The sequence below is a fragment of the Megascapheus bottae genome, chromosome 14 (assembly GCF_031878675.1).
Source record: "Megascapheus bottae isolate mThoBot1 chromosome 14, mThoBot2.hap1, whole genome shotgun sequence".
In the NCBI taxonomy this organism is placed as follows: Eukaryota; Metazoa; Chordata; class Mammalia; order Rodentia; family Geomyidae; genus Megascapheus; species Megascapheus bottae.
The window spans coordinates 44,097,657-44,118,867 of record NC_143522.1 but is presented as its reverse complement, the minus strand read 5'-3'; the positions used below and the strand labels follow the sequence as shown (position 1 = coordinate 44,118,867).

At 41.3% G+C, this 21,211-nt stretch overlaps 1 protein-coding gene across 8 annotated transcripts in view; it reads left to right on the top strand.

Moving 5' to 3' along the window:
* Positions 1 to 1,978: 1,978 nt before the first annotated feature.
* Positions 1,979 to 21,211, top strand: part of Ddhd1 (DDHD domain containing 1) — a 59,756-nt gene continuing 40,523 nt past the window's right edge. For all 8 annotated transcript variants that reach the window (XM_090345109.1, XM_090345107.1, XM_090345110.1 and 5 more), the window contains exon 1: positions 1,979 to 2,983. In XM_090345109.1, the coding sequence (XP_090201235.1) occupies positions 2,140 to 2,983 (844 nt within the window). In that variant the 5' untranslated portion in view covers positions 1,979 to 2,139. The remainder of the gene's footprint in view (positions 2,984 to 21,211) is intronic.

Sequence of the window (21,211 nt, the reverse complement as noted above, 5' to 3'; positions counted from 1 at the left end):
ACAGCTGAGGGCCAGTAGCTTACATTTGTAATCCTAGCTACTCAGAAGGCTAAGATCTGCCAAAAAGTCCATGAGATTCATCTCCAATTAATCAACAAAAGGCTGGAAGCAGATTGGTGGCTCAAATGGTAGATTGCCATCCTTGAGCGGTAAAGCTAAGGGACAGCACCCGGGTCCTGAGTTCAAGCCCCAGTACGAGCACGCGTGTGCACGCACACACACGCACACAACTAGCACAGAGGTGCCTGGCACATAGGTAGACAACTATCAAAACACTGTGGAACTGAAGTTTTATTGAGAAATAAATAATTCAAAGTTAATAGCAATTTTATATTCAGCATATTATCAATAGAAACATTGCAGAAATTGGAATGCAGGTTGTCAGAAAGCATCATAAATGGAAAAGTGTTCTGCTCTTAGATGCTTTGCATCTGAGACACTGTGTACAACTGTAAAAAATTACCAGACCAAGGCACAAACTGGAGCAGAAAATCCAGTCCATGCTCCACTAGCCACACCAGGAACCGCATCTGCCCACAGAATCAATGCCTATCTTCAAGTTCCTACAAAAATTACCCTGTACACTAGAGATGATCCCGATTTAAATAATGACTGCAAGTACAGAAATCTCTTGACAGGTTACATCCCAGGAGCACAGGTTACATCCCAGGAGCAAAAACATTTGCCCTACTTGAATGGAGAACAGACAGAGGTTGAACATTGGTTTTCTCCAACTTCTGAACATAGTGACAGGCTTATAAAATAAGACCTTTTTATTTAATATGAAATATGAATATATTAGTTAATATAAAATGCCTCTACATTCACCCTCATCCCAGAAAATGAATTATAGAATCAGAGATACATTAGGAAAAAAAATAAGAAGTCCTGGTGACTTAAACTTGTAATCCTAGGTACTCAGGAGGCTGAGACCTGGAGGATCAAGGTTCAAAGCTAGTCCAGGTAGAAAAACCCAGGAGGTTCCATCTGCAATTACCCAGCAAAAAGCAGAGCTGGACATGTGAATCAAATGTTGAGTACCAGCCACGGCAAGCCTCACTAAAGTCCAAGCCAGGCCGCCACAGGCCCCACTAAAACAAAACAAACAAAAAACACTTTTAGAAATCTTCAGGCTTCTAGATCCCATTGCTGAAAGGAACTTGACGAGGATCTTCCTCCAATAACCTCTGTTACAGAAGGGGAAGCAAACAAGCCAAGATGAAGTGACTTGCCTGGAGATGTTAGCAAAGCTGAGTCTACCACCTAGTTATTGTCTGGCGTTCAGCCTAATCACCTTTTTACACTTGGCTGGGTTTGCAGTCATTCTTATCCACGAATGTGGCTGGGGCAGATGGACCTTTGTTTCCATCCAGGCCCTTACAGTGTGCAAAGGAGAGAAAACAGGAAATGGGGACGTTGAACCAGAACAATACACCGAGGAGTCCCAGGAAGGACGTTGAGGTTCTGCGTGGGAGCGATGACAGAAGTGAGCCTGGGTGGACTTGGGGTGGAGTGGCTTGTGTGGGCCGACAGTTCGGTAGAAACAAAGCAGGTGACCTAGTGGGCCCAGGTGAGGGTACCCCGAAGTCATGAACTTGAGCAAGCAACTGTGCAGGGCCCCTCGTGATGCGGAGGCCCCGTGGGGCTCATGACCCAAACTGCAAAGAAGGAGGTGGGGAACGCCTCGCCCCAGCTGGGCCCGGCCCCCCAGAAGCAGCTGCACAGTTGACACGGAGAGATCTCAGCAGGATATCGAGGAGGTCGAGGTTGGAGGCTGCCCCGAGCCGACCTCGGAGGAGAAGGAGCAAAAGGGTCGGCACACGTACGGCGCCCGCGGTGCCCAAGTTTTCCGGGGCCGCCCCGCGCGCCGCCCACCCCGCGCGCCGCGGAGGGGGCGTGGCCAGCCGCGAAGCCCCGCCCACGTCCGGTGCGTGACAATGGGGCGGGTCCCAGAACGCCGCCGCGGCGGCCGCAGGCCTCGGGGAGAGGCGGAGCCGCCGCCGCTGCCGCCGCAGCCTCCGTCCGGGATTTGAAAGATTAAAACTCCCCGCGGAGAGGGCGGCGGCGTTGGATGAGTGGCGGAAGCGCTGGGGGCCACGGCTCGGCGCGCGGCCGGGCAGCCGGCGGCGTCTCCTCATCATGAATTACCCGGGCCGCGGATCTCCGCGGAGCCCGGAGCATAACGGCCGGGACGGCGGCTCCTGGGACCTGGGTCCCGACTCGGCGCCGACGTTCGGCGCCGGCGGCATCTGCTGCTTCGAGCACCTGCCGGGCGGGGACCCGGGCGACGCGAGCGTGCCGCTGGCCCTGCTGCGCGGGGAGGCCGGCTTGCACCTGGCGCCGGGCGCCGAGGACCTCAACCACCTGGCGCTGGACGCCTGCTTCAGCGACGAGAACTACGACTTCAGCTCGGCCGAGTCGGGCTCCTCGCTGCGCTACTACAGCGAGGGCGAGAGCGGCGGCGGCTGCGGCAGCTCGTCGTCCCTGCACCCGCCCGCGCCGGCCCCGCTGGCCTCGGCCGACTCGGGGGGCGGCGGGGGCGGCGGCGGCGCGGGCGGCGGCGGCGGCGGCGGGGAGAGGAAGCGCCCCCGGCCCGACGGCCCAGCCGCTCGGCACCGTTACGAGGTGGTGACGGAGCTGGGCCCGGAGGAGGTGCGCTGGTTCTACAAGGAGGACAAGAAGACCTGGAAGCCCTTCATCGGGTACGACTCTCTGCGCATCGAGCTCGCCTTCCGGACGGTCCTGCAGGCCTCGGGCCCCCGGCTTGGAGCCCAGAATCGGGATGGCGACCCGGCGTGCGGCCGGGCCTCCAGCTCCGGAGAGGAAGACGACGAGGATCGCGCCTGCGGCTTCTGCCCGCGCGCGGCGGCGGGACACGAGCCGGAGATGGAGGAGCTGGTGACCATCGAGCCGGTGTGCGTGCGGGGCGGCCTGTACGAGGTGGATGTGACCCAGGGGGAGTGCTACCCGGTGTACTGGAACCGTACGTATAGCGGGGCCGGGCGGCCCCCGCAGGACCCCGCCGGCGGCCTGGGGGAGGGAGGCGCGTGAGGCCTGGTGGCCGTGTGCGGACGGGCCGGGTAGGATGGAGAGCGTGCGGCGGAGCGCCGGCGGGTGAAGGGTCGGGGAGCAGATGGCCAAAAGCTGTGGGGGGAGGGAGGGAGGGAGGATTCCACCCCGGAGAGCGGTGGGGAGGACGGTTGCGGCTGCCATCCCCTGGCGATGACCCAGGAACACCCTCCTCCCCCCTCCCACCCCATCTCCAAAGGTCCTCCCCTCGCGATCCAGCTACGGCCTGGTCCAACTGGAGATCTAACTCGTTGTCGTTTACCCTGCACACTGCGATGCGTGCCTCCGCGCGGCCTCCGCAGGGGGAAGGATTGGGGGAGTCTGCGGCGGAGTCCAGGGTTCAGTATGGACCCGGGGGGTCGGGGGAGGAAACCCCGGCGGGAAATAGGCTGTTCCCGCCGGTGCGTTTCTGGAGAGGTGGAAAGAAAGCACCTCGGGCTGCAGTTCTGGCAAGCCAAAGCAGGCCCGCGCCCTTGGTGGGACACTCGTTTTCTCTCGTGGGAGGTCCTCATTGACATTTGTATCTTTGCTTCTTGACCTTGAAAAATGACAAGCCCTGCACCTCTGGCTTCTCTTCTATACAGTGGTGATAGGGTGAAATTGTGCGTGATACGAGTGTGAAGGGTATTCCTTAGACAACAGCACAGTTAGGTTGGTAATGGAATAAGGAGAAAGGGGATGGAAGTATCTTGGATGGCATGCAGCAAGTGGAATAGGTAATGCATACTAGACATTCAACAATTGCCAGTTATTGGCCACTGACAGTAATGGTACTAGAATGTGAGCCCCTGCCCTACCTCAGGTGCTTTCCTACCTCAGGTGCTTTCGTTGGTCGTCATTACCTTTAGGTCTTCATCTCACTAGTAATTAAATGTACTGATGGCGTAACTTCTTTTAGTGTGTTCTGTGACTTATGAACAGAGTCCATCACCACCTTTTATCTTTGTACTCTCTGTCATAAGGCCTAGTACAGTAGGTATTTAATAGCTTGGGATTTAATTGCACTCTTGATTTTTATCATGTGAAAATGAGAATGCCTTTGCCATGAATTCCTAAGATATCAGTAATAATGTGTGCAAATAAAATAATCATAGCAGGAAGTTTCTTGCTGCACTTGAAGATGACACCAAAGGCATTTCTTACTGTTGAAGGCCAGATTAATATGGAATCTGTTCCATCACTCACTTTTTTATTATAAGTTTATGAAATAAGAGTGTGCTTGTATTATTTACTTCTTTCAGATTTACTGAGTAGTTTGTGTTTATGCAAGATTCCTGTGAAGGTATTTTGAAAAGTGGGAAGAAAAACCCTCATCTTTCAGGGGCTTCCCAGTTTGTGTTTTATTTAAATGTCTAAGCATCTTTGTAGGCTTTTTTTTCCCTTGTAGAAGAAGAAGGACTCAATTGATAGTAGAGGGTAGTATAAAAATATGCAGAGTATCCTTGAAAAAAGGGACTGGAAAATAAAGGTTAAGCTAAATACAAGGTGCTCATTTATGATAAAACTTTAAATGCTTGCATGTTACCTTTTGAAAAAGAGATTTTTGAAGTTATTTCACAGTGATAGGAAATTAATGCTGTGAGCTACATAGAAAAGAAATAGGCTCCATGAAATTTAATGAACTTGCCAAGGTCACTCAGCTGGATAGTGATGAAATACTTCATTAGTTTGATGAAGGAACACAGTACAGTATCCAAAAAGCCTGGATCCTTTGAAGGGTGAGCATGTCAGGAAAGTATCTGGAAAAATATAATGCTGAGTCCTGAAGGATGAATTTAATCAAGAGGGGGAAGCCACAAGATAACAGAGGAAACGATATCCTGGCCAGGAGGGAGGGGATTACACAGCATGAACCTATGGCAGTTTGAGGAAATGAGCATCACACCTAGGCTGCACTCACCAGCAGGGGCGACAACACAGGTAAGTTTGGAATTTAACTACCACAGATGGAGGTGCATGAGAGCTAGGAATTGGTCAGGACACAGGATGGGGTTTGTGAAGGAAGAAGCTGCACCCAGATGACACATGGGCAGGATACTACACAGGACAGATAATGCACTTTTAAGGAGTTTGAACTTTCTCCTGTGAGTCATGATGAACTAAAAAGTTGAAGGTTCTTCATTACTACAATCAGTGCCTAAGCAAATGGACTGGAAAATGGGAAGCAAAATAACAGTGTCAAGAAATGATGAGGCCAGGGCCAAGTTTGGCCTAGTGGTAGAGTGCTTGCCTAGCATGCATGAAGACCCAGGTTTGACTCCTTGGTACCACATACATAGAAAAAAGCTGGAAGTGATGCTGTGGCTCAAGTGGTAGAGCACTAACCTTGAGGAAAGCCCAAAGACAGTGGTCAGGCCCTGAGTTCAATCCCCAGGACTGGCAAACAAAAGAAAGAAAAAGAAATGATGAGGGCCTATAAAGTTAACCTGAAGGATGTATAGACTTAGGCATTTCTGCAATCTTTCCTACATCAATAGCTGTGAGGCCAAGTATAGCTTATAAATTACTTCCAACAACATAAGAACAAGAACATACTTTGTTTTCATACTAGCTTTTTCCTAAGTTTTCTACAAAATAAAATCCTGTGGGTGTCCAAGGGCAGCAGATAAGCTACAGTGAACACACAGTAGTATTTCCAGAGGAATCCTATAATATTCCTTTCTCACAGAATTCTGTGTGACTTCATTTTAATTGGTTCTGTAAGTACTGATGTATTACATACGTGTTCCCACCTTTTGGGGATGGTTTAGTCTGAATATGGTTTCTCCATCCTTTCTTCAAATGGAAGAACTCTTAAGATATTTGCACTTTTGACTTTCCCTTATGTTATTTTATTTTATTTTAATTTTTGTCAGTCGTTGGGCTTTAATTCTGGGCCTGGACACTGTCCCTGAGCTCTTCAGCTCAAGGCTATGGCCCTACCCTTTGAGCCACAGAACCACTTCCAGTTTTCTAGTGATTAATTGGAGATAAGAGTCTCAGGGACTTTAAGTGTGCTGGCTTTGGTCGGTGATCCTCAGATCTCAGCCTCCCGGGTAGCTAGGATTACAGGCGTGAGCTACCAGACCTGGCTTTAACTTTCCTTTTTTTTTTTTTTTTTTTAACCTTTTTTAGATACTTTCTGAGGAGTGGTAAAGTTTTAAGCCCAGCAGAATAGTAGTAAAAATCCATTGCCCATTTTGATTTTTGTGGCCAAATTTAGCCTACTGCTTCTAGGTAAACAAGCTTAGTTATCACCAGTCTAAAGGAAATATTATTTTTTCTTTCTGAACTTTACTCACAGATAAATTTGAGCCATTTGGGCATTAGTCACTCAAAAGGAAACAGTATTTTGTCCTCCATCTGTAGCTAAAAAGTTAGTATTATATATGAAAAACTAGTTATAGGAAATTTATTTTTGTTTTTATCTATGTTTAGGTAGTCTGGCTGCATGTGGACATTTTAGATAAGAACTTACCATTGCTGAGTAATGGCTAAGTTAACTCCCTGTTATTGGTATTCCTCCTAAACTACCTGTTTGAGGGCTATTGTATGTAGCATGTTTAGAGTAGTGATTGTCACACAGTACTAGGTAAGTGTGAGCTACATCTATGTGGACCCTCCTTCCAAAATTGTGTACCTTCTTTATAGAAGCTCACGTAAATTTGTTTATGTTAACCAGTGCAAAATTAGTGAGTAGTCAAAATCATTGTTATTGACCTGTTCCTCATCAGAGGTGAAAGAATATTGGTAAGCTGGGCACCAGTGCCTTATACCTGTAATGCTACCTACTCAATGTTTAAAGTTGACCGTGAGACTGTGTCTCCAGTTGGACTGGCAGCATGGTGTAAATGGTAGAGCACCTGTACAAGGCCTTGAATTCAAACCCTACCACCTGCAAAGTATATATATATATATATATATATATATATATATATATATATATATATATATATATTTAAGTCAGGGAGGTGATACACACATATACCTATAATCCTAGTACTCAGGAGGCTGAGACAGGAGAAGAGTAAGTTCTAAGCCAGTGTATGTTCACAGAGAGACTTTATTCCAAAAAATAATAATTTTGGCCAAATATTATTAATAGCTGATGGTACAACATATGGAACATTATAAATAAAACAGTTGTACCACAAGTCTGATAGTGTTGTATGTAGTCAGTAGGCACTAAAGGAAATATAATTTATAATTATTGGCCACATGAATCAGATTTTTTTTTTTTTTTTGCCAGTCCTGGGCTTGAGCTCAGGGCCTGAGCACTGTCCTTGGACTTTCTCAAGGCTAGAGCTCTACCACTTGAGCCTCAGCACCACTTCCGGCTTTTTTCTATGTATGTGGTACCAAGGAATCGAACCCGGGTCTTCATGCATGCTAGGCAAGCACTTTAACCACTAGGCCAAACTCCCGGCCCCAATGAATCAGATTTTTAATTGATTCATTTTATATATGAACATATAGTTTCCAGAAATACCTATAAACCATAGGTTTCTCCTTCTCCCCTTTCTGGTATACTTAAGATCCAAGTCAGATTCCTTGGTACCACATACCTAGAAAAAGCCAAAAGTAGACAGTGCTTAGGCCCTGAGCTAACGCCGGTGACTGGCAAAAAAAATAATAATAATAAAATAAAATAAAATTAGAGCTTTTCTTCCAGATATCTGATGCTCATTAGCTTGTCATAATATAACTATGTGTATTTACTCAAAAATAAGTTAGTCTTTTGTTGACAATGGAGTCTAAGAGGGTAAAAGGGACTCTCCTCCTGAAAACCTATTAGAGACATCCATCTCTCTTAACTGTAGTATTCCCAACTCATCCAGACAGAAAGCAGTCAGGGGCTACAGATGCTGGCAGAAATCTTTTCAAAACCCACCCTGTCCCAGGTCAAGTCTGGTTTTTAGTGTTGTTTTGGGAGCCCATTGAAACAGCACATGAGTTGTGTCTGGAAGGCGGGCCTTGGCTACCTGGCCATGGTCCATTCCAAGCTTGTCTTCCATTGTAATGTCCCAGTTACCTTAAAAACTAATTTAATATTATTTATCTACCCACTAGACTTGTATATGGTTTGACTATAATAGCACATATTGAATATGTGCTTTATGTAAATGTTTAGTGTGGCTTTCTTTGCTGTCAAATCTCTTTTCTTTCTTCATGTCTTATTTTGTTATAAAAGACATATTCTATACTTGTCCCTCTTCTAAACTTTATCTTCTAGGGCTTATCACATCAGTTTTTATCGTTTGTGTTTTGTTGAGATTTTTGTTGTATGGAATCCTTTTTCTAAAGAAAAGAAAAGGCGGGGGAGGGAAATGGGTACCAAGACATGTGAAAGGGTATCAATGTATGTGAATTAATGCACCTTCTATCTGGCAAATATCATGTAACCCTCTTACTAATTACAATAAAAAAAAAGAAAAGAAAAGGCAAATATGCTGGCCAGGAAAGCTCTCAGGATGAGCAACACTAAGGGGAGGCAAGCAGAAGACAGGCAAGAGAAAGGGAAATGGGAAGAGTGTTTTCACAGGAACCCCACGATGAAAACTGTCTGGTAATACTTTTACAATCTGATAATTGGGGAACGTGGAGCTAAGACCTTCATCATTTTATGAGCAAGATAGAGTTGAAACTGCATGTGTCATGAGGGAAAACTAACAGTGATAAAATAGATTCAAGCAATCTGCCCAATTAAAAAGTAGAAGAAAGGGAAAACATGTTTAGATTTACTGTATATAACATCCAGTTCTACTATTCACCTACTACATCTATAAGGGGTAAGTGCACCCAGAAAAAATGAATCACTAACAGATACTTAGACAAAAAGCCCAATAAGGAACTTTCTGATACTCCTAGACTAGGGGACAAGTGAAATCTCAGATGATAAAAAGTGAACAACGGAAAAGTAGAAAAGTTGATGTGGTCATATGGAAATTGTATGTACTGGCTTCTGGTTTTACCAAATTTCCAACAAGGCTAGACTACATATTCATTAATGTTTTCCTAATTTTTTTGGTCAGTCATGGGACTTGAACTCAAGGTGCTGTCCCTTACCTTTATCACTCAAGCACTCTTACCACTTTTGAACCACAGTGCCACCTGCAGTTTAGAGGTAAGAGTCTCATGGGCTTTCCTGCATGGGCTGACTTCAAAACCGCAATCCTCAGATCTTGGCCTCCCATGTAACTAGGATTGCAGACATGAGCCAGTGGCATCCGGTCCTAATTTCTTATTACATTAAACTACATCTCAATAGTCATTCAAATATACTGTCAAATTACTACTAGGGATCAGAACAGTCTGGTAAATTTGGTATTTCTGCATCATAAGACCTCAGATATCTGAAAATCTCAGAAAAACATAAATCCCAAATGGGGACCATGACATGAGAAAAGGTAGCAATGTTTGAAGTAATGCACCTTCTATCTGGTGAATATAATGTAACCCTTTTATTAATTACAATAAAAATATATGAAAAAAAAGAAAAACATAAATCCCATCTGATTGTTAGATATTTACAAATTGCCCTGAGGTAAATAAACATTTTTGTGCAAGAATATAACCTGCTGTTTGAATAGAAAATCTATTACCTATTCTCTCTCTGGCTACTACTTAGTGGACCATTATTCTGAACCCTGATAGAATGCAGCTTGAGCTACATACATTGGACATAGAACTGTATGAATTATATTAAAACCTAAAGTTTTAAAGCCAGGCTTGATGGCTCACACTTGTAATCCTAACTACTCAGAAGGCTGAGATCAGAGGATCAAGGTTCAAAGCCAGCCCGGGTACAAAAGGATCTGAGACTCTTATCTCCAATTAACCTCTAGAAAACAGGAAGTGGGGCTTGGCTCAAGGGTAGGGTGGTAGCCTTGAGCTGAAGAGCTCAGGGACAGCGCCCAGGCCCAGAGTTCAAGCCCCATGATCCACCCAAAAAAAAAAGTTTTAAATTGTGCCATGGATTGTGCTACTCAGTAACTTTATGTAATGTACAGAAGTAGACCTGGAATTATTTCTGAGCCTTAGCTTAGACATAGTAAAATGAAATTCCTTGTATTTCACTACTTTTTATAATGACCAGCTTTGAATGTATGTTTTATTAACTGAATCAGTTGTTTTTATTGTGTGTAGAATAGGGCCAGAGTATCCCATGTCTACTTCATTCACTCTGCTCGTCCTTCCATATGTTGGATTTTAACATCTGGTATGTATTTTAACCTTCATCTAAGTTTGTTTATGATTTGGAAGACCAAATGGTTTGCTTTAACTCAAAAAACAATCATCGTAAAGAGTCTACTTCAAAGAAACCGGTGTTGAATACCACTTCAGTTGAAGAAAGTACAGTGGGGCTGCTCAGCTACCCTCAATGACACTTACTTATACATTGTGACTGCTGAAGTTAACTCTTCCTGTGTGCCTAGCAGTCAGTGAGAACAGGGTGCATCAAAAAGTTTATGAATAACTTGACTGCTCAGCATTCTCATTTTATATACAAATACTAATACACTTCTTATGTGAGATTAGTACAAGTCTGCTCTTCTTGGCCTGTTACTGTAAAAAAAAAAAAAAAGAAAAGAAAATGTGACCTGTATTTCTCGGTGGTAGTAGGTTTTGATGGTACTGAGGATTGAACCAAGGACCTGTGTATGATAGACAAGCAGTTTACCACTGAACTACATCTTCAGCCTGAAATCTTGCTAATTTAGAAAATTTCATTTAATGATTTTAACCTGATGTATTTTATGTAAACTACATTATCATTTGTACTTTTTCTGGTGAAGAGGGTTCCATTCTACTTTGTGTACAGTTGTGTATATCATTCCTGGAATATAGGACTAATGTTTGAACTTTTAATTACCTGATAGGATTCTGTTTTATGCAAACATCTTCATCGTATCAGAGATTGTGAGGAGACCACACATACAAGATGGGCCTAGTTTTGCAAAATTTGTTTTCCTGTCACCTTCACTTTAGTAAGCTTATCTCTACCACCTTCATTTCAATTTCAGCTGGCTTTTCTAGAAAGGCAGCATTGAATATTAGTTAAGGATGAGCCACTGACATCAAACTGGGTCCAAATCCTCGCTGGGCCATATGTTTGCATGACCTTAGACAACTTAAATTCTCTGCTTTCCTTCTGTCTGTGAAGCATCGATGATTATGTTAATAAATGAGTAAAGGTATTTAAAGATCTTGGCCTATTTCATAAGCTGTAAGTTCTTTGTAATTGTTAGCCATTATTATTTCTCCATTTTCCTGCCCTGTGTCTCCAAGTTTACACCTACTTAACATTCTTGGTGTAGTCTCTTTGCTGAAATGGTATTTTCTTGGCCTGCTGTTTTAGTAAACTACCTCACAAATAGGGAGATCCCTAGTAACAGTTGTCTGCCCTTAGGATTTTTGCCTGCTCTCAGGCCCTCTGAATGATTTGTGTTGCCTTGAGTCTTTCTGGCTTGGGCATCAGAGAAGTATACCATTCAGTTGTGAATCTACTGCTTGTGACTCAGAATTCTTTCCCACAGAAGGACTCCAAAATACCGAGCATCTATACTTTTTTGAGGGGTGGAGTATATTAGATACTGTCACCAAATGTGGAAGGTACTAGCTGTCCCTCCCCCCGAAAGCTCATTTAGATCTTCTGAACTACCGACCAAGATTTTTTTTTATGCAATTGAGAACTTTATAGTTTTCTAAAAGACTGCTCAGTTTTCAGTTGAGGCAGAGCCAGTAGTTCTTGGTTTTCTGCCATTTTGGCAAGAAGAAAATGGCCCACAACAATTCCTCTTACAGTAGAAGGGGAGGTCTTGGCATGCAAACTTTGAGGGATTTCTCTTAACCTAACTAGCAATGAAAGCAATAAGCTAGTTGTGATAGATATGGCAGCTAGATTCGGGAATCTAGTGGAAGATTTAACTGGAAATAATTGTGAATCTGTGAATCTGCCCCTAATGAAGAGATGTGAGATAGCCATCCCTTCCCCAACACTGGATAAAAAGCTGTGTGGGCTCAGAGAATAAAAGTTTGATGTCTAATTGCTTTAGTTTGAATGTTTGTCTTACTGTAGCTATGTGGTTTTGAGCAAATTATAATCCCTCTGTGATAGGAGTTATTCTTTTTTGTAAATGGGAGCTCATTCCTGCTTCACAGAATTAATATCAAAAGATGATTCCTATTCCAATTTAGTTGGAACACATATGTATATGTTGCTTAGCACAGTACTTGTTCAAATAAGTGTTAGCTATCATACCTAAGACAGGATAGTTTAATTTTCTTGACCTAGAATCTTTATCTTTCTGAGAATTGAAAATAGTGTTTTGTCAGAAAGGGATAGGGAAAGCTGTGCATACATATATACATGCACACATACTATATATGCATATATGGCTATTAGGTATATGTCTGTGTATGCATATATATTCATTTCCAGGTGCTCTTTTTTTTTTCTTTTAATCAGTGGTGGGGTTTGAACTCAGGGCCTGGGCACTGTCTCTGAGCCTCTTTATACTCAAGGTTAGCACTCTACCACTTGAGCCACAGTGCCACTTCTGGTTTTCTGGAGGTTAATTGGAGTTAAGAATGTCACAGACTTTCCTGTCCAGCCAGGCTTCGAACCACAATCCTCAGATCTCAGCCTCCTGAGTAGATACGGTTACAGGTGTGAACCACTAGTCCCTGGCCCAGGTGCTCATTTTAGTCACCAGAGTTCTAAGAATCACTATGAAGTGTCACACTCAGAAACTTCAATCTTATTAACTCTGGGTATGAACAGTGAGGCCCATTCAGGTTAAGACAATGGAAGACTCTTCAGTCTCTGATTGTCCTTCTTGGGTTCATTGCCTGTAGAATGGCAACTTAAACAATTCATTGGTTTTGGAGGATGGTCAAAGTTGGTAAAATGGTTTTTTCTTATAATTTTGTAGAAATTTTTTTTCCTTTATTTTTCTAGTAAAATGAAGAATGCAAATTTTTTTAACCATAGAGAGCTCATCATTGGAGACTTGATTCAAGCAATCTGAGCTGTAGGGGTTATATGGTCTTCCTCTTTAATAGATATCCCAAGAAATGGAGCCTGCAGGAAGTGTGCACACCTAACTTTGGTAGCTTCGTTTGTTTCTACATCTCCTAGTCTGAAGCTGATCAATTTTCAGTTTCTTTATTGTTATAAAATGACCAGTTCAGCTAATCCAAGGTTCCGGAACTAGTCTTCAATTCTCACCTTGCTATCTTCTTCACATCTGTGTTGTTCTTTCCTCCTGTCTATTGCTCTGTCATTCCGTACAAGATACGGGGGAGGGGTCCAGATGAGGCTCAGACCTCTCCCTTGCGTGCCATGGTACCTCCCCCAAAGCTGTGCTGTAAAAGAGATATGGATTTGTATTTCCCTGTATTTCCCTAGGCCCTCTTAATGATATTCTGACCAGATTTATATGGAAGAACCTGTAGGGGGTGCCATTTCCCTTGTATCTGTGGCCTACACTTAACCTTTAGCAATCTGTCAAAAAATTTTAGCTAAAATCTCTTGGCTCCAATAAGCAAGTGTTTATATCTGTGTCTGTCTACCTTAGGTATTTCAAATGGCTCTGGGACTTCAGCTTTCTGCAGAGCTCAGTGAATGTTTTAATTTTGCCCATTCAAATCGGTGTTTTGTTTTAAAGTAGGAATAAAGTAAGCAAAAATTGGAGTTCAGTTATAACTTTGTTTTGTAGTAGTTGCTACCCCACGAGTCTGTCATTTTTTTTCTTTTTTTTTTTAATTTGTGTTTTATTTCAGGTAATTTCTATTGTGCTTCTACTCCTGTCTGTTATTACTGTTTGCCAGTACTGGATTTTGTGTGGGAAGGGCTGTTTGCCTTAATGTTTATTCAGTTTTCTTACTTAACAGTTGCACTGTCATGTGAATCACACCTCTAATCCAACTTTTTACTAGTTATTTTGAAGATAATTTCTCAAAATCATTTCTTCCAGAGTAGGTTTCAAACTGGATTTCTCTGAGCTCAGCCATCCTGAATTGCTAGGGTTACCAGCAAGCGTCCCTAGCACCTTGCTTTCTCTTGCCATGTTCTCAAGTGAATATGTCCAATATCCCACAACCTGCAATGTCTAAACTACTGAATTCCATTTCTTCTTATGCTCATATTTTCCTCTTTCTTGAATCTTGTAAGTCATAATAATTGTTTTTAATGTCTTTTCTGATAATTTTAAAACCATCCTTATTATTTTGAGGTCTGTTTCTATTGGCTAACTTTTCTCTCAAACATGTTTGTGTTCTGAATACCTGTTAAGTATAGTTTGGATTTTGTAGGGTTCCTTTAGTGTTTTGAGCTTTGTTTAATACGTACTGAAGTTACTGCAAATTAGTTTGATCCTATCAAGGTGTTCTTTTAAACATGTTATGGCCAGAACATTTTTTCCTCCCAGTTCTGGGGTTTGAACTGAGAATCCCATGCTTTCTTGCTCAGCTGATGCTCTACTGCTTGATCTCACTTCCAGTCCCACTTTTTTTTTCTGATCATTTTGTAGAAAGTCTCATGGACTTTTCTTCCCTCATTGGCTTCAAATCATGATCCACCAGATACCAGAATACCAGGATAATAGACATGAGCCACATCTTTTAGTGTGAAAGTAATTTTTCCTTACTGCTAAGGAAATAAGGTACATTCCTCAGTACACCCATAGATTAGGTCTGATTGAAATATAAACTGATCCCAACCTTGTATGACTCTGGAGATAGTTGCAGAATAGTTATTTTCTGTGAGCATAAATCAGTACTTAGGCTTTCAAGGAGACAAATTTCAACCACCTTGTTCTGAGTTGTTTTACAGGTCAGCAAGATTGTGTAGTTTTGTGTGGGTCACCTCTTCCTGCACCACATCCTGGAAACTTGCATGTCCTTTCCATAGTATCTGAAAGTCATCATTGCATATATTTTGTCTGGTTTTCTTGTATTCAAGGTAGTCCAACAAGTGTTATTCCATCAGTGCTATAAGCAGTAGTCTATCCTTTTAGTTTAACAGATCAGTTCATTCTCTTATGCTTGATTTTTATTTCCCTCTAAGTTATGCACAACCTAGTATTCTCATTTATTACATGTCTTCCTGCCCATGTATGTCAGGAGTGGATAATATAATAACTATAATAACCAGATACAGATCAAGTGGCTTTTGCTCCATGGAGTAGCACTTTGATGTCTTCTGCAAATGTTTTTGTGGAATAAGAAAGTAATTGTTGGATTCTTATATCAAAATTATTTGCTGCTAGTTCTTTTTTGTTGGCATGAAATCTGTGCCTAACTGAAAAAGTTGCTCATTTAATTTCTTATACTCCTATAATCAACTGGATGTTCGTGTCACCCCAAAATCCTAATGACCAAGATAATGATACTGAGAAGTAATAACTAGATACTCCTGGAAGAAGGGTTCAGTCCCCTTAAAAAAGGTGAGGAGCTAGTTTGCGCCTTCTCTGTCAGGATGCAGCATGAAGATGGTATCAGTAAAGCCCTCGCCAATGGGCCCTGATTAGATATGAGATCTGCTAGTGCCTTGTCTGTCAACTTCCTAGTCTATGAGACTGAAAAACAGATTTCTATTATTTATAAGCTATATTGCTAGTGGCATTTGATACAGCACTCTAGGTAGACTGATGGCTTCCTAGTCTAAACCTTTCCTTTTCTGCCTTGTCTCTTACAACTGTTGGGGGAAAAAAAAAAACAAAAAACGCCTTTAAGAGTCTGATTTAACAACAGAGGATCTGCCTCAAGTGTTCTCATATCACCAAGAACCAAATCACAGCTTGGATTATTTTGCCACAATACATCAACAATGATGTTATCTTTCTCTTTAGATCTTATAAATTTAATTTTTTGTTCTCTGGGCCTCTTTCTCCAGCCTTGAGAACTTTAGGAAGAGATGGTAGCAAAAGTAGGATTTTGTTAAATCACATTACTGAGAATTCTAGAGTGCTAGTCTGGATAGAGCCACTTCATGTGGTTTTAGAACTTCAAAAGTATTCCATTAATCAGAATAATACCAAGATTTGGGGGAATTGATAGTTTTAAATGTTTTCACATACATTATTACATTAATACTAATTATTACTTTTTGATAGTGATAGTGATTCAGAGGCTAAGAAATGGAATTGGAAGGATAGCCCAAGCACTCAGCCCTTTGCTAGTTCTTTTATTTCTGCTATATAAAATTTGTGGCATTTACATTATCTGAGCAGACATGAAGATTAGCTCACCAGCAGTTCCTAATAGACCTAACAATTCCTAATAGACCACGTGTGTTCTATCTTCTGTGTTTGAAACGTGTTTCCCCCTGCCTTGTCTATATTCCCCATACACGTCCCTTCACAGTAAATGATTGGCTAGAATATGTTTAGCATGTTTTTATTTGCTAGAAGTAGAGTTGATTACAAACTGTCTATGCTTAAGGATTGGATAGTTAATTTTGTAATCTTAATTGCCTAGAATACTGCATATCAGTAGCCAAAGGATTACTTTTAATGGGGGTATTCAGCAGAGAAATTTTATTTGACTAACTGATGAAACAGTATTTTTTTTTTCCAGTCCCAGGCTTGAACTCAGGGCCTGAGCACTGTCCTTGGACTTTCTCAAGGCTAGAGCCCTACCACTTGAGCCACAGCACCATTTCTGCCTTTTTCTATGTATATGGTACCGAGGACTCAAACTCGGGTCTTCATGCTTGCTAGGCAAGCATTCTACAACTAGACCAAACTCCCAGCCCCTGAATTTCTATAAAAAGAATTTTAATGAATGTTCTTGTATTGGCAACTAAATTTAAAAATAGTCAACTACCAAGTTACCTATTCTCAGGAATGCATGGCAGCTTTTGCCAGGTCTCCACAGAAAAGTCAGTCTGCTGCATGCAGGTCTATTGGACTCCACTGCCTTTCAGAACCCCGTGCTCCTGCAACAGCTATAAGGAAAAGGCATTGTGCCATTACCTGCAGCCCTCACTACTATTTCAAAAAACAAAAATATGTGTGCCATATAGTGTGTTCTCTAGTAGAAAGTATGTGTCTAGGGACTTACATTGTAACTTAGAATGCATTTTTCTTTAAAGTATTATAAAAGGTGGTTTGGTGAAAATAATACTTCAATAAATCGTATAGGGTATGGTGAGTATACTTTGAAAAGTATACTCAGAGTCCCTAGATAGTTCACATGACAGCATTTTTCTTGTCTACCTTTCCTTCCTGCCCCACATCTGTCATGTCTCCTCCTTTTCTTGTACCTTCTACTTATTGCTAATCCTTGCTGGTCTTACTTTCTCTTAAATACCAGTATCTGCCATTTCTATTTATCCTTGAACTGGAACTTAAATCCTTCTTAAGTGTGGTCAGGTTTACCTTGTAAGTTTCTGCAGGAGTGAACTACGTGTGTGCGTTGAACACTTAAGTAGGAAAGCCATAGAGACATGGCTAAGCTGGAAGAAGAGGGTCCTCCAGACTTCTTCTCTCTCTCTATATATATATAATATAATTCAAAGTATGATAGGATTATTAGTAGTTCTCAAAAAAATAGAACTTTGGAAATCTTATAGTTGTTCCTTCTGACTCCTGCTGTAAATGTAGCTTTTTATACATAAATACCTGTTGCAAAAATGTTCCCACCCACACATAGTGATCTTCTCAGGCCATGCGTGGTAACTAATGCTTGTAATCGCAGCTGCTTAGGAGCAGAGATTGGGAAGATCAAAGTTCAAGACCAGTGTGTCGGGGCGGGGGGGGGGGGGGATTAAAGGAGAGGACAGTTAATAAGATGTCATCCCAACAAATAAGCTGGGCATGGTGAGACAACTCTCCAGCTGTGCAGGAGAAATAGGATGATTGTGGTCCCAGGCTAGTCTAAACAAAAAGTGATACTTTATGCAAATAACCTAAAGTAAAGAGGGCTGAAGATGTGGATCAAATGGCAGAGTACTTTTCTAGCAGGTGCAAACCCCTCAATAAAAGATCCACCTAGACATTTGCAATAGATGATATATTTATACTGGAAAATGGATTTGGGGTGTTTTGGGTTTTTTGACTTGGTTTTTTAATTCCATGTTCCTTTTAGTTCCCTCAACCAAAGCCTTCCTTTCAATCATGATGTGCAAAAGAATTATCATTAGCTGTTTTCTGATAGGTAGAAATAGTATGTACTAGTCTTGGTAAACATTGGCTTTCATTAAATATTGTTACAAACAAAAAAAGCAGTTACTCTCTTTCTAATTGTCTTTTTTCATTAACATCCAAAATTCTCTCTGGTCCCTTCCTACACAGTCCATTGTGTAATGGATGTGTCCAGGACTTGCCATTCTGAAGCTACAAAATGATGGGACATTTAAAAACTTTTCACACGGATGTATATATTAGCATTAGATCTGCAACACATAATAATTTTTAAAGCCACCAAAATAATAGTTTAAACACATAGAGGTGAAGTTTTTGCCACATAACACAGGTGTTGTGGTCTGAAGTCCAGGACTACATGGCATCCTCTGTGATCAGGAGCAGAGCCTCCTACTATTACTCACAAGCAGAACCACCATCTTGTATGAGACCTGGTTCAGAGAGCTTCAGCACCTCAAGACACAAGATGATAGAAAAGAGAGACCTGTAAAAGCTGGGCACCTAGCTGGATCCTGTCACCCAAACTCAGTCACATGGCCAGACCTAGCTGCCCAGGAGACTAGATTAGAAATAGTTGTGTAAATATTTAAATGCCCATATATACATACATGTGTATGTATATATATATATATATGGAATAAGGGGAATATGATAGAGGATGGCTGTCTAAGAGTTCTTCCAATATACATAAATCAAGATAAATATGAGAAAATAAGCTATTAGCAGACAAGAGACCACTATAGTATATACCAAGTAAGTAGTTTGGCCATCGTAGTAAAAGAAAATCCTGTTTGGAACTCTGGGAAAAATGTGCACGCTATCAACCATTGGAGTAGTGCTGAATAAGATAGACCTTGTTCGGCAACAGTCCACACACATTTATTGAAATCATATGTTATATATATTATCATACCATCATGAGCATACCTAGTCTCACGTGAAATCACTTTATGCTAATTCTTATCTTTTACATTCCTGAGACACATGAGAACATGGTATCTGTATCTAAGGAAGACTAAACATGGAAGATAAACACTAACAGATACACATAGAATTAATTCTGTGTTGTTTCAGAGAAGGAAAGGTTTCATGAGGGGTGAAAATAGATGTTAAATGAAAGAATACATTCTGGAAAGCTCAGAAGGCCATTCACATTTCTCTGTATCCCAGAATTTTTCCTGTTTTGAGTTTCATGATTACTCGTGATTCGACACAGCTAAAGAACCTATACTTACTAAGGAGAAAACTAAAAGGCTTGTTAGGGAAACGTTAGCATGAAGCCCTACCTGAGGAGCAAACAAAAAAGAGCTGGAGATGTGGCTCAAAAGTGGTACTGGGCTTGCCTAGCTCAAGGCTTTTTGTTCAGTACCCATTAACAAAAATTAAATAAAACCCCTAATGCAAGGAAACTTTTCAAAAGTAATAGGAAAACTGAAATTGATGTTTGAAGAAGTTCTATATTAAAAAGATAAATCTAGAGCAATTCTTAAGTTATAGCCTAGAAAAGCTATTGAAGACAAAATGTTTGTTTCTGGGCCTTCTGAGAAGAGAAAAATATATCAGATTGCTAACAAAGGAAAGTTAGGCTTACATTAAGTTCCTCAGGAAGAATGCTCAAAGAATGGCCACAGAAAGCGTTGTTAAAAATTTTGTCAATGATACTGATTTGAACTTGAGATCTTATACTTTTGAACATGGTACTGCCGCTTGAACCACACCTTTAGCTAGAACAGTTATTTTTTAAAACTAGTAAAACTAGCCATTTTGTCCTTCAAGTATTCAGAAAATATCTTTGAGAGGGGTATACCAGTCTTGGGGCATGAACTCAGGGTCTGGACACTGTCCTTGAGTTTTTATGCTCAGGCTAGCTCTCTACCACTTGAGTCACAGCTCTAGTTCTGGCTTTTTGCTGGTTAATTAAAGATAAGAGTCTCAGAGACTTTCCTGCAATGGCTAAATGAACATGAGTGTTACTGTATGTTCTGACAGAGATGAAATATTTTAAAAAGTAATTGGCTGTTGGACAGGTAGTAAGAAGTCAAAGGATACCATTTAAAATAGGCAAGCAAAAACACTAGAAGAACAATAATAAATGTGGCAATTATAAAAGTACAAAAACTACATTCAAACTCCCATATCAATAAACATTGCATTTATTCACAAGAAAAGATTTTCAAATGGTTTTGTGAAATAAAACACATTTCTGTACTGTTTGCAAACATTTAAAACAGTGGTTTTAAAGGTTCAGAGTAAAATGACATGAAAGATATTACAGGGAAAATGAAAATAATAAGAAATCAGAGATTGTGAACTCAATAGACAGGTAGAATCCAGGCAAAAGGTATTAAACATGAGTGTACTTATAATTTTGAAAGTTCTAATTGTAAGTGAAATACAATATTCTTGAGTTCATACCAAATAATACATTGAACACTTACAGCACAATTGCCAAAGCAGAATATAAGGCAAAAAGCAATAGGAGGGGCCAGGAGTTTGGCCTAGTGGTTAACGTGCTTGCCTAGCATGCATGAAGACCCGGGTTCAATTCCTCGGTACCACATACATAGAAAAAAGCTGGAAGTGGTGCTGAGGCTCAAGTGGTAGAGCGCTAGCCTTGAGAAAGTCCAAGGACAGTGCTCAGGCCCTGAGCTCAAGCCCACGATTGGCAAAAAAAAAAAAAAAAAAAAAAAAAGCAATAGGAAACTTTCAATATATAAATCACAGTTCGAGTTTAATAGGAGGGTGGTTTTTTTTTGGTCTGATGATGATGATGCTGATGATGATAAAGATTAGATTATTTAGTGTATTTCTTGGCTTACAACTGAAATTAGCCATTTCTTCAAGGATTCTTGGGTTCTTTTTGGGAATGTTTAGCTTAGCTATTACAATCTTTCTGTTCAGAGTACTCTCACTGAATTGGTCTTTGTCAAAAAAAAATGCATCATTCTGGTTGACATTTCTAATGAAAATTATGATTACAATGGCTGTGCTTCTTTGAACTTTGTATGTATATC